Source organism: Prionailurus viverrinus, chromosome B2 (genome assembly GCF_022837055.1).
Source record: "Prionailurus viverrinus isolate Anna chromosome B2, UM_Priviv_1.0, whole genome shotgun sequence".
In the NCBI taxonomy this organism is placed as follows: domain Eukaryota; kingdom Metazoa; phylum Chordata; class Mammalia; order Carnivora; family Felidae; genus Prionailurus; species Prionailurus viverrinus.
Window position 1 is genome coordinate 131,003,052 of NC_062565.1, and position 12,930 is coordinate 131,015,981.

Below are 12,930 nucleotides of genomic sequence, written 5' to 3' on the forward strand. Positions count from 1 at the left end.
AAATCCACAGAGAAACACGTACATGCACACACACACACACACACACACACACACACACACTCTACAGGGAATAGGAAAGTGACAGAAAAAGAGCTTCTGGTCTGAAAATTGTCAGTAAATTTATTTGGTTTTATCCTGCTGTTTCCTCCGTCTCTCCGATTAGCCTCTATTACTGCCTTTTCAAATGCAAATTAGATTACCCTCTTATCTTTGAGCTTCATTTGCTCTCGGCCTTCAGTATTTAGTGGCCCTGCGCTGCGTGGGAATATGACACACCAACTCACCGGAGTGGAAATACTCCAGCTTCAGCAGCAGGGACCAGAGAAATCAATTTGTGAGCCAAGAAGCTGGCGGTGCTTCATCCTGGCAACCCATTACAATCATCTGGGGAGCTTTTAAAATATATCCACACTGCCCTTCACCCTTGACCAACTAAATCTGAATCTTTTAATATTTTGGGGTAGGGCCCCTGGGGCTCAGTATTTAAACACAAACAGGCAAGCAAATAAACTCTCGGAGGGGGTTCTCCTATGTCCCCTGAATTCTGAACCATTGGGTCCAGAAAATTCTCTACTCCTGCATGAGTGTCTTAAAATTTACGGCAAAAAAATCTCTTCAGAAATTTTGAAGGAAACGTTGTCCTTTGATTTTCAAATAACTAGAGGATGTTTAAAATGTAATTTTATCCCTTTATTATTTTCATCTTTTATGCCTCTTTTTTTGCTGTTTTAAATTGTTTTTCTATCTATTCTCTTACCCCACATTGTCATAACTTAATATTTCAGATGTTGCTGCTTATTACCTGTTTCACAAAGGTTCTGGAAGGTTTTTGTTTGGTTTTGTACCTCCTCCCTCTGTTCTTCGTTTAAAGTAGGCATTCAAAGGAGATCAGTACTGTAATAGGAGGCACTTTTATTCTGACTCGTGATCAGTTAATATGTATCCTTTCTGGCAAACAGATGGGGAATTGAACATAGAGCTTTTCTTTTCTCCCGAGTAGCTGCTTGAGTAGGGATTATATAATAAATACCACAAAAGGACTGCTCAATCAAAAGATTTTACATTAAGTGAAGACAAAAATGTCCCAGCCATGTTGGGTGTTTTGTCACAGGACAAAGAAGCTGTATGTCTCCCTACCAGGTTACTCGGTGACTGACTCAGAAACAGTTTTTACTTTATTCAGGGAAAAATCATCACAATTAAGTTGTCTGTTCTGAAATTAGTACTGTATCTTTTTCTTTTACAAAAGCCAGTAAAACACGAGTGCCTAAAATAGATCTTCGAAAAAGCCCAAGTGACAAACACAGGTGTTCCCATCATAAAAATTACCACTCCCTTTCTCATGGGGCTATTAAAATGATTTTTTTCCGCCTCACATAAGTAGCATTTATTTATTTTACATATTTTATATTATTTATATATAAGTATATAAAGTATAAACATAAAACATTTTATGTTTATATAAACAAAATATATTACATATAAATGTTATGTATTTCTCATTTTCTATTTAAGGACTTAAATAAGCTTTGTCTAATGGTGTATCTTTCCTCCAGTATTGTTGGACTGGACTGTATCACAGCTCAAGCATTCCTAGAAGCTGGGTGTTTGATTCACTTGTTTTCCTTATTTATCACTTGATGGTGGGTTCAGTCTATCTGTCTATCATAACACAGAATCTCATTGTAATCAATTCAGTTGCAGAGGGATTATTCAGGACGCTCTATAGCTTCTAGCATTTCAGCAATGCAACCCTGAGTTCTGTGGCTGCTGAACTCTTCATGGTCTATTTGGTTCCCAGACGTTTATTACAGCTGCTTTTAAGTCTAAATATTGATGTCGAGAATTTTCTGGAAATTTAAATAGATAAAAATATGTGTTCTATCCCCTTGCACTTGACTTTTAAATAATACTAAAGAAAGAGGGACAAATATATGTTGCATATGAAAGTTAGTGTTTGGGAGAGCTTTCTTTACTTCATCTCACCAGGAAGTTCCATGAACTTCCATTTATATTTACAAATAATTTGAAATATTTTGAAGTAAAGTTGCAAATGCAACTGATACCAAAAGATAAGATGTTATTGCAAAGAAGAATAAGCATTTCTATCTTAAAATTTGTCTACAGTTTCCTTGTATTGATTTCCTTGATTGTATGTTTCTGACTGGCCTCTGTTTTTAGTAGACAAACAGGACAATCCTCCAAGCAGAGAGGTAAAAAAGGGGACACACCTGGAGGGAGCACCTGAGTGGCTCAGTCAGTTAAGCATCTGACTTTGGCTCAGGTCGTGATCTCACAGTACACGAGTTCAAGCCCTGCATCAGGCTCTGTGCTGACAGCTCAGAGCCTGGAGCTACTTCAGATTCAGTCTCCTCCCCCCTCCTCTGCCCCCCCATAAAAAATAAATAAACATTAAAATTTTTTTCAAAAAGGAAAAGAAAAGAAAGGGGACACCCTTGAGTGATGAGAGAACTGAGGCCCAGGAGTGTTTAACTGGAGATCCATCTAACCTGATCTAAGGATGTCTGCTCTTGTCTTGTCAGCTTTCTCATCTCTGTGTTTCTGACAGTTGGCTTTGAATTTAACTTTCGTTTCTGTCTGTATCTTTTGCTTGTCTTCTAGACTCTTCCTCTTTCTTCCTGCCCCTGTCCTATGGCAGGGCCTTTCCTGTCTGAAGGTTTGACTTTATTTCAGACATTCTGGAAGCTTTCTTGCTGTATCTGAAATATTTGGGATGATCCTTGAAATTTTGCTGTCTTCCTGTTGACATGTTTGTGGACATGCTACATGTCTGGGCTACAGAAAGTGCCCTGTATTAAAGATGAACTGTCAAACAGATTCAGCGACGATGCAGTATCTAAGATACGTTATTTGTCTTCAGTTATTTTTTTTAAGGAACATGATAAATTAATCTTATTTTCTCAGAGTCTTTCTGCGTAACTTAAAGCTATTTCTCTCCTAATTATACTTCCCATTTTTATTTAGGACAGTGAAATGAAATACTACCTTTGGATTTTATATAACTAGATATATGCTAAAGAAAGATTGTTTTATTTTTTTTTTTGAGTTATTTTGTTACATTTCAAGGTTTGTAAATATATTAAAATTCAAAAGTCACCAAAACTGCTGGACCGCTCATTACTCTAACTTATTTCTTCCTTTGAGAAGTAATAGGGAATCAGTAGAAGGACTATGGAGAAACTTCTTCTTCCCCTGGCTTGTGTAAACTGTGTCTCCATGCACCTATAAGCACCCCTTCAAAAGGTGGTGTTCACACTTGGCTATTGATCAAGCTTCCAAATATTCTTCTTCTTCTTTTTTTTTCTTTTTTTCAATTACAGAATTGACTCCTGAGGAGAGGGCCCAAAAGATTGCCAAGGCCATGCGCAAACAGTCCTCTGAAGTCAAAGAGAAGTGGGAAAGTCTAAACGCTGTCACTAGCAATTGGCAAAAGCAAGTAGACAAGGCATTGGAGAAGCTCAGAGATCTGCAGGGCGCCATGGATGACCTAGACGTTGACATGAAGGAGGTGGAGGCCGTACGGAATGGCTGGAAGCCCGTGGGCGACTTACTCATCGACTCACTGCAGGATCACATTGAAAAAACCATGGTCAGCATCCCTGTCTCAGATAAAAGATTTGAAGGAATGTTTTATTGTTAAGTATAACACAAAGAGAGCCACATATAAAACCCGTTATAAGGGAGTTTATGAAATCAGTCCCATTACAACTCCACCAAAATCAGGATATAGAGCTTTCCCAGTCACACAGCAGATGTTTTCCATATGCCCCTCACCATGGGAACCCCCTCCCCACCAAAATAATAATGAGATTTTCACAATAATTTACGCTTATTCTTCTTTATACTTATTTTTTTAACCAACTCTGTGTCTCTAAACACTGATGTATTTTTTTTTTAATATTGTAGAGTCCCTTTTAATCCCTAGATCTCCCCTCTATCCTTTTTTTGTTTCCTTTGCAACGTATTTGTTTAAGAAACTGAATTGTTTTATAGTATTTCTCGCAGCCTGGGTTTTGCAGTGTGGCATCCACATGGTGACCCTGGGCAGGTTCCTCTCTACTCTGTAGTTCCTGTAAATTGGTAGCTGGATTTCGAGACTTAATCAAAAACATGCTGTTTTACTGAGGACTCTTATGTAAAAACTTTATCTCACTGTCTGAGTGTACTATGGAAGGATTAGTTTAGCTATAAATTTTGTTTGTGGTCAGGAATTGCCCAAAATTAAGGATGATAGATCTGTGGTCTAGAGCCCCTTTGGTTCCCATATTCTAGAACATATCCAGAAAAAAAGTTAATAGAATTTAAGCAATAAGAGACACAGTAGTAGGGTTTATGGTAGCCTAGTAAACTATATGGTAAGCAGTCATGAACCAAATCAGAGAATGCACCCATGAAACATCAGAAGCTGTTAGATGACAATATCAATATTATGAATGTGATTTTTATTGCAAAAGATACATATCTTTTGTGCACAGACATTGGATAACACTTTCCCTTTGTTTTATGCGTGCGGCTAAATAGGAAAGTGAAGGGTCTAGGAAATGAACTGAGTATGCAGGCTAATTATATAAGTCAATATATGTACATGTAGACGTAGGATAATAGTGACTAGCATTAATTGAGGCTTTCTGTGTGCCAGGAGCTGTTCTCAACCAGTGTACCTCAATACCTCTTTTAATCCACATACCAACCCCACGAGATAGGTGTTGTTAAGCCCATTTTGTAAATGGCAGAAGTGTAGGGGTACCTGGGTGACTCAGTTAAGGGTCCAACTCTGATTTTGGCTCAGGTCATGATCTCACAGTTCGTGAGTTTGAGCCCCATATTGGGCTCTTCACTGACAGCTCAGAGCCTGCCTGGGATTCTTTCTCTCCCTCTCTCTCTGCCCCTCCCCTGCTCCTACTCATTCTCTTTCTCACTCTCTCAAAATAAATAAATAAACTTCAAAAAATGACAGAACTACAGATATTGCCTAAGCCCACACAGCTAGTAAGTGGTAGAGTTTCCGTGATTTCTTTCTTGCTCTTTCTTCTCTTTCACTGTAGAAACCTCACTCATATTAATGTAATTAAGCACAACTCTGATCAGCTCTTTGAATTCAGTGCTTTGAAAGTTACAGAGTGAACTTGAAACTTAAAAAAAATTCACTACTAAAGAAGCATTGGTGTCTCCTGCCTTTCATTATAAATATGCATAAATGTGCAGAACTCTATGAGTTAAGTCAGCTTCCTCTGACAGCTCTGGTCTCCTGAAAGACATTTCTGTGGATGAATCTGAGTTTAAAATAATGAACCGAAAATAAAGCCTTTCAGTATAGGTTCTTTGGAAGTGACACACACACTTCTTGCCATGTAAACGATTTTTTTTTTAACGCTGGAAATCTTTAAGTCAGTAGTTTCTAAACAGCATATTTTTTTGGACTACAAACATGCCTCTTGGTTAGAACAAGAATTTACCCATTTGAATTTGAAAGTATGAAGTTTTAATTCAGGATGACTAGTGTTGAAGGAAAAAATGAAAAGTTGTATCTGGCCTAAAAGTTGTTAAAGGCCTAAAAGTTTGGGAGTTGTTAATCCCATTTGATTAAAGAAATTACCCACTTCTGCACCTAGATTCTTTTGTTCAATTCACTGCTTAAGTGGAAAGCCAGGAGAAATACAGTTAATAGTTAAGAGAAAGGAATAAACTGTGGATTAAAATATTTTAACATCTTATTAGGAAAAAAAGAAAATAAAACCCGCATCTCATTAAACCAAGCAAAATGGATTCAAAATCTGGGATGTTTTACATGTACTCTAAAGTATACGCCAAATCCCCCTGAAGCTGTTGGCAGGTGAAAATAAGTACTGATTATTGCTAAATATTATTAAATGTGTCAAAGCAACTGGAAAACAAAATCTTTGGGGGTAATCAAATAACCTTAATACCCTAAAATTATCCTTAATCATTCTTATTTGCCAAATATACCCCTTACAACAGGAGAAGCCTTTTTTTTTTCCCCACATCTGCCATCAGGCTGGCAGCACCTTTAATATGAGCAGATGTTTCTGTTTTGATAGCAAGGAAGACCACATAGACTTTTATTCTCCTACAGGAAAGTGCAGCAAACATGATACATTGCTTCTTAATACTAGAACACACAGCAGATCTGCACCCATTTTAAAACTTGCTTTACTTCAAGGCCCTTAATTTGAAAGCTCTTTAAAAAGCGAAAGGTAAACTTCCTTAGTAGAAAGGTTCCTTACTTCCACAAAACACTAAACCACAAAAACAAAACCCAATGACCATGGTGGTCAAAGGTCTTTTAATATTTTCACCGGTGGCTTTTAAGAGAAAAAACAGTATTGTTACAGAGGAAAAATTAAAACTCCTTGATGCACTGTAAGATTTTTTAAATCTGTCTTGAAGTTATAATCTAATTTTGAAAAATTTTCCCATCTTTTGAACTAAAAGACTGTTCAAAAACATAAAAGCTGTTATTTTTATTATTTGAAGTTATAGAAACCTAAGGACACTTTCTAGCATTTCTTTTTTTTTTTTTAATTTTTTTTTTTTTTAACATTTATTTATTTTTGAGACAGAGAGAGACAGAGCATGAATGCAGGAGGGTCAGAGAGAGAGGGAGACACAGAATCTGAAACAGGCTCCAGGCTCCGAGCTGTCAGCACAGAGCCCGACGCGGGGCTTGAACTCACGGACGTGAGATCATGCCTGGGCCTAAGTCGGACGCTCAACCGACTGAGCCACCCAGGCGCCCCAAGCATTTCATTTTTTTAATTATGCTTTTCTTTTAAAAAAAATTTAATATTTATTTTTGAGAGACAGAGACAGAGCGTGAACAGGGAAGGGGCAGAAAGAGAGGGAGACACAGAGTCAGAAGCAGGCTCCAGCCTCTGACCTGTCAGCACAGAGCCCAACACGGAGCTCAAACCCATGAACTGTGAGATCATCATGACCTGAGCCAAAGTCAGATGCTCAACCGACTGAGCCACCCAGGCACCCCCCTAGCATTTCATTTTTAATCTTTGATACCTACAAAATACAAAGACATTGATTTTAAAAGCTGATTAAAATTCTTGAGTCCTCCCAAGTAGTCTGGTAGAGAATATTAAGGTATAATGTTCAAAAACAACTGAAGAAACCTTGAAGGATTTGAGTTCTGTCATTATTCTTAAACTGAATCTGAAGGAACTCAGATCCCTTCCAAGTCCCAGCAGAAACCTTCTCTTTCCCCACCCTAGTCCCACATGTGTCTGCTCTAAGCTTCCATGTTAGCGGCTCATTCTTTAGACCTAGAAGGCCTCTGTTATCATATTAACTGCTTTTCTCGTTGACCTGTACTTGTGAGTCTGTGTGCACATCTGTCATCCATAAAAGACCAATGCCTGCAGCTGTGGAGGAAACTGATCACAAGTCTAAAAGTCTCTTCCTTCCATTTTGCAGCAACTGAGATACCTTTGTGAGCTTCCTTTCTTCTGCCTGATTTTGAAATGTTGATACTTTCTAGGGTTCTGGCAATATTTCTTACTTCACACACATTGACTTACATGTTCACTGTTTCAAATGTCTTCTACACACTGCTACCTCCTACGTGTGTACCTTTCATACTGACTGTGAGCTCTGGGTCTGTTCTTCTGACTTTCCATCTTGAGTTTCTTCTTGTGGCTTTTGAGCATGTTTGAGAATTTTCAAACACTAAAAAATATTCTCTGATTTACCTAAAATGAATTTCCTTATTAAAGTTATATTCATAATACTATTTTGAGTTTTATCAATGGTAATGATTATTTTTAGCCTACACATGTTATATAAGGGGGAATTATATAGGGTAACTAGTTTTGGAAGAGAGAAGGTTTTGAAGAGAGAAGGGAGAAAGGACATGGTTAAAGAGGCTTTCTTTTTATAAGCATAATGGGGAACTCAAATTAATACTTCAGTATTCCAATAAAAGTTCATGGTCTCCAGAACACTCTGATATATAATATTTCATTACCTAAACTTGTTATGGGGGAAACGGGAGAAGAAAGGAGACTTGTAGACATATGCTTATCTCTTAAGGGGTGGGATCATAGAAGTGATACAGCTTGAGGGCTGATACCAACTATATGTTCAGGACACCTAATACATGTAAGTTCAACTTGGTACATAATTAACTCTGATTTTGTGACATACTAAAGAAATAACAATATACTGTTTTCTTTTGGTATCTCAGTTCTTTCCCCAACTGTATATTGGCTTAATCTTGCCATGGATATCATTTTTGTGGGCCTTCATCAATAGAAAGGAATTTTCCCCTCTTGTATTGCAAACTTTGCACTGAATACTAGAGAGTGTCTATTCTCAAGAAGCTTCTATTCTTCTTGAGGGACATCAAGTATATGGATGTACTAAGAGCTCTGATAAGGAATATGATATTTAAAATATGTAACAACTGGCTTGTATGACACCACACAATCAGAATGGCTCCCACTTATAAAACTGAGTCTGTGTGTTTGGATGTGTGCTGGTTTAAAGTCCTGACTGGGTTCAGGAAGGCAGAGAGAACGCCGCAGAACATGTAGAGGGGTCTCCAGCCAAGAATGCTGAGAAGAGCCTCAGGGAAATCTTCCCTGAATTAGGATGGATGGGTGGGGCACCTGAGTTGAGTCTTTTAAAACATCAATTGGATCTAAGCAAAGACTTTGTTGGAAAAAGGGAACATGAACATAGAGGCAGGCAGAATTATGTGGAGAATGGAGAAAACTGTGTTTTCATTATTCTGTTTGCTCTTATGGGACGAATTACTGTCACTGGCCCAAAATATCTTTTGTTTTTTTCTTTCTCTCTTCACATACATCCTCCACTCCCACCTATGGCATCTCTCTGTACTGTGCCAGAGGTAGCATTTGTCACTAAGCCTCATTTACCTCTTTTCTTACGTACCCTTCTCTTCCTGCCCTTCCTCTAACCACAGTGATCATCAATGATTTTGAAAGGATCAAAACTTACCTCTCGAGTATATAATAGTCGTAGGTTTTGTGGTTAGGAAAGTTGTTCTCAGTGGCCAATATCTCACTTAATTTTAAATGGAAGTGAAGATGGAAAACATGAAATTGAAAGTAGAATCAAGACTAGAAATTAGGAAAGTGGATAATAATGGCAAACATTTTCCAGATGAAATTACATAAAATGGTAGATTTGCAGGAAACACATAATCATTTCTTTTTTTTTTTTTTTTTTTTTTGCATTATACTTTGCATTATAGTTTTTCTCTTTGTGCACCTATTTAAATTCTCCAGGTTATAAAGGATGGCTCTGTGCCTGGTGGTCCCAATTGCTAAAGACCTGGACTGAGCTGTCAGCTATTGCCAATGGGTTGCCATTGGCAGGTGATCTTGCCATTTTCTTTGAAGGAAAGTTCAAAATACTACCTTCTGTTATATTCTTTTCCAAGAACATCATTTTTGTTTTTATTCTTCCAGGCATTTAGAGAAGAAATTGCACCAATCAACTTAAAAGTTCAAACAGTGAATGATTTATCCAGTCAGCTGTCGCCACTTGACCTACATCCATCTTTAAAGATGTCTCGCCAGCTAGATGACCTTAATATGCGATGGAAACTTTTGCAGGTATCAGTTTATCCCTGTTCATAATCCAGCTTTATACCCCAGTAGGTCCGCAAACCCTGTCTCATTATTCTACCACACACTATCGTTTTCTCTGTCTTTGTTGGTTGTATTTGATAACGGATTTGTAGCATGTAATATAATCAGATATTTGTCTTTCCATATCTTGAACCCAAAGGCCTCATTTATTTATGAATATTGGTTTTAATGTAATTTTATGAGGTGCTATTCGTGTGATATTTGTAGAAAACTGCAAAGGGTCAAATAAAGCAATTGAAACCTGTGATAGGTCACAGAAACATTTTCCATAATGGCTCATTTTTCTTACTTTAATTGTGTGTGTGTATGTTTTTTTCTTTTGAAAAGTTAAGAAATCTCTATCTTTCTTCCACTGTGTGCTATTTAGGCATCTTGTTCATCTTTTCCAGCTAGCACATTTGTACTGGTGTGGTGTTTACTTTGGGCTTTTAGGTCTTTGCTGCTCTGATGCAGTTATTTCAGTGACTCTGGATAGTACTTGCTCATCCCAGATTTAATAGAGCCACACCCAGAAGGACTCTGTCGTGTTAGTAGGTGTCAGCATTTGCAAGTCACTACACATGCTGGTCAGTCATTTTTTTTTTTTTCGTGCAGCCTTTGCAGAGCTCTGTCCTGTTCAAGGGCCAGGTCCTAGGAGTTATGATGATCACTTTATTCCCCCCTGAAAACTAGCAGGATAATTTAAGTGGAACATTGAAAAAATAACTCTTATTTCTATCTTTTGGGCCTAAAATGCAATATTTAATGAGATAAATATGCAATTTGAGGTGGTACACAAAAGCATTTTTATTTTAAAGATATACTATTTGACAGCATACTAGGTTTCCTGAATTAACCCAAATGTTGAAATACCCAGTGGTTTGTATGTCCTTCATGAAGTTGAAGATGTAAGAAAAGAGTGCGTAGTATTAGTCGTTTCTGTGTTTGAAAAGAGTGTTAATAATCTGGGATTAGTAAGGCATGAGCTGTTAAACTCGTACCTGCTTTTCTAGTGAGTGGAACACAGAGGCGTTTGACTTTTACTCCTTTTATCTTCTGCTCCATTTCCCTAATTCATTACCTTCGTGCAGGTATTCCTGTGGTCCATCCTGATGGCCTTCTGCTTCTGTTATCACTATCTTCAATGATTAGAACTCAAGGAGTACATTATGCTTGAAGGAGGATGTATATTCTCTTATCCTTATCTCTGAGTCTTGTAACTGCTAGAGTTCGGATGTTGCTGGTTGAATAAGGGGAACGAATCGATGCTGGCAGCAACGTCACTATATTTCAGGACTAGCGTCTTCTCTTCTCCTGAACATAGAGTGTGACGTTTGAATGCTTTTTGGCCTTAATGAACGAAGCACTTGCTAATGTAATTTAAATAGCTAACCAGGAGAAACGCGAGCTGCCCAGTGAGCCAGAGATATACACGTTTCATTTAAAGGCCGCCGAAAATAAGATTGACAATCTAAGCGGAACAGCTGACTAGCACTACATAGACCAGGACCAGGGAAAAGAAAATGCAAGTGTCAGTAGGCTGTGTACAGTTGTTATTGATTTGCATTTAGTTTCTCGGTATACCAACTTTGCATTTTCATAACAGAGAGCTAACTGTGAGGACAAATCCAGAGAGTATGCTAATTGACTGGTATACACTTGAATACCCCCACATCGAGATGATTGGACACAAAGTTGGAGGCAAATAAGGCATTCCCTACACATATATCCTTTCTCTCTCCATCTATCTCTACCTGTCTATGAATCTCTCATCTAAGTCTGTCTCTTTGTCTTTCTTTCTGTCTGTCTGTCGTCATCTGTTTTTTCCCTTGGGGTATTTTATTTTATTATTATTATTATTTATTTATTTATTTATTTATTACATTTATTTATTTTTGAGAGACAGAGACAGAGCGTGAGTAAGGGAGAGGCAGAGACAGAGAGAGACAGAATCCGAAGCAGGCTCCAGGCTCTGAGCTGTCAGCACAGAGCCTGACGCGGGGCTCGAAGCCACGAACCGTGAGATCATGACCTGAGCCGAAGTCGGACGCTTAACCGACTGAGCCACACAGGCGCCCCTTATTTTATTTTTTTTAAAGTTTATTTATTTATTTGGAGAGAGAGAGAGAGTGCAAGCAGGGAAGGGGCAGAGAGAAGGAGAAACAGAATCCCAAGCAGGCTTCGCACTCTTAGTGCTGAGCCTGATGCAGGGCTTGAACTCACAAACCATGAGATCATGGCCTGAGCTGAGATCAAGAGTGAGACGCTTAACCAACTGAACCACCAAGGTGCCCCTCCCTTGGAGTATTTTAGCCTTCTTTTCCATTTGTTCCCTGTGACACTTTTTACCACCTTCCTTACAAAAGAGAGATGAGTAGCCACTGGCCATGGCCACATCTTGACTTTAGATGCCTTAGCGCTTTACTGCTTTCAAGGCAATAGAGAGGAACAGGAAAGCAAAAGATCCTGGCACCAGATGAGCTGGCTGTGGATACCAGTGCTGTCAGGTGCTAACTTTATGTCCTTGGACAGCTCTTTGTGTCCCAGGTGTCTCATCTGTAAAGTGGTGATAATATTAAATAATACCTAAGACGGCTGTTGTGAAGGCTAAAAAAGTTAATTTGTATAAACTGTTTAGAAGAGTGCCTGGCACTATTTGCTGTCATTTGGTACCGGAAGAAGTCTGTTTTTTGTTTTTTTTTTTTTTAACGTTTATTTATTTTTGGGACAGAGAGAGACAGAGCATGAACGGGGGAGGGGCAGAGTGAGAGGGAGACACAGAATCGGAAACAGGCTCCAGGCTCCGAGCCATCAGCCCAGAGCCTGACGCAGGGCTCGAACTCACGGACCGCGAGATCGTGACCTGGCTGAAGTTGGACGCTTAACCGACTGCGCCACCCAGGCGCCCCTGAAGAAGTCTGTTTTAATCCCAGTACTTTGATTCCGGAGATAGAGGAGTCTATACAAGCAATCATATCTTGGGCTGTAGCATCATTTAGGATAATACTTAAATTAAGTATGTTATTAAAGTGCTTGTGTTCAAATCACATCATTTCTTGCATGTGTATGTGCAGGTTTCTGTGGATGATCGCCTTAAACAGCTTCAGGAAGCCCATAGAGATTTTGGGCCATCATCTCAGCATTTTCTTTCTAGTAAGTACTAATAAACTTCACTGTTCTCATTAAGTGAATGAATGAACATGTTCTTTTCTTTTCCCTCAACAAGCCATATTCTTTGCTACAAATATATTTGCTTGTGTAAGATAAATATATAAAAGGAAGTATT

At 38.4% G+C, this 12,930-nt stretch overlaps 1 protein-coding gene across 5 annotated transcripts in view; it reads left to right on the forward strand.

Annotated features, from left to right (window-relative positions):
- Positions 1-12,930, forward strand: part of UTRN (utrophin) — a 481,942-nt gene that overhangs the window by 380,515 nt on the left and 88,497 nt on the right. For all 5 annotated transcript variants that reach the window (XM_047859243.1, XM_047859241.1, XM_047859244.1 and 2 more), the window contains 3 exons: positions 3,342-3,610; positions 9,483-9,629; positions 12,719-12,797. In XM_047859243.1, the coding sequence (XP_047715199.1) occupies positions 3,342-3,610; positions 9,483-9,629; positions 12,719-12,797 (495 nt within the window). The remainder of the gene's footprint in view (positions 1-3,341; positions 3,611-9,482; positions 9,630-12,718; positions 12,798-12,930) is intronic.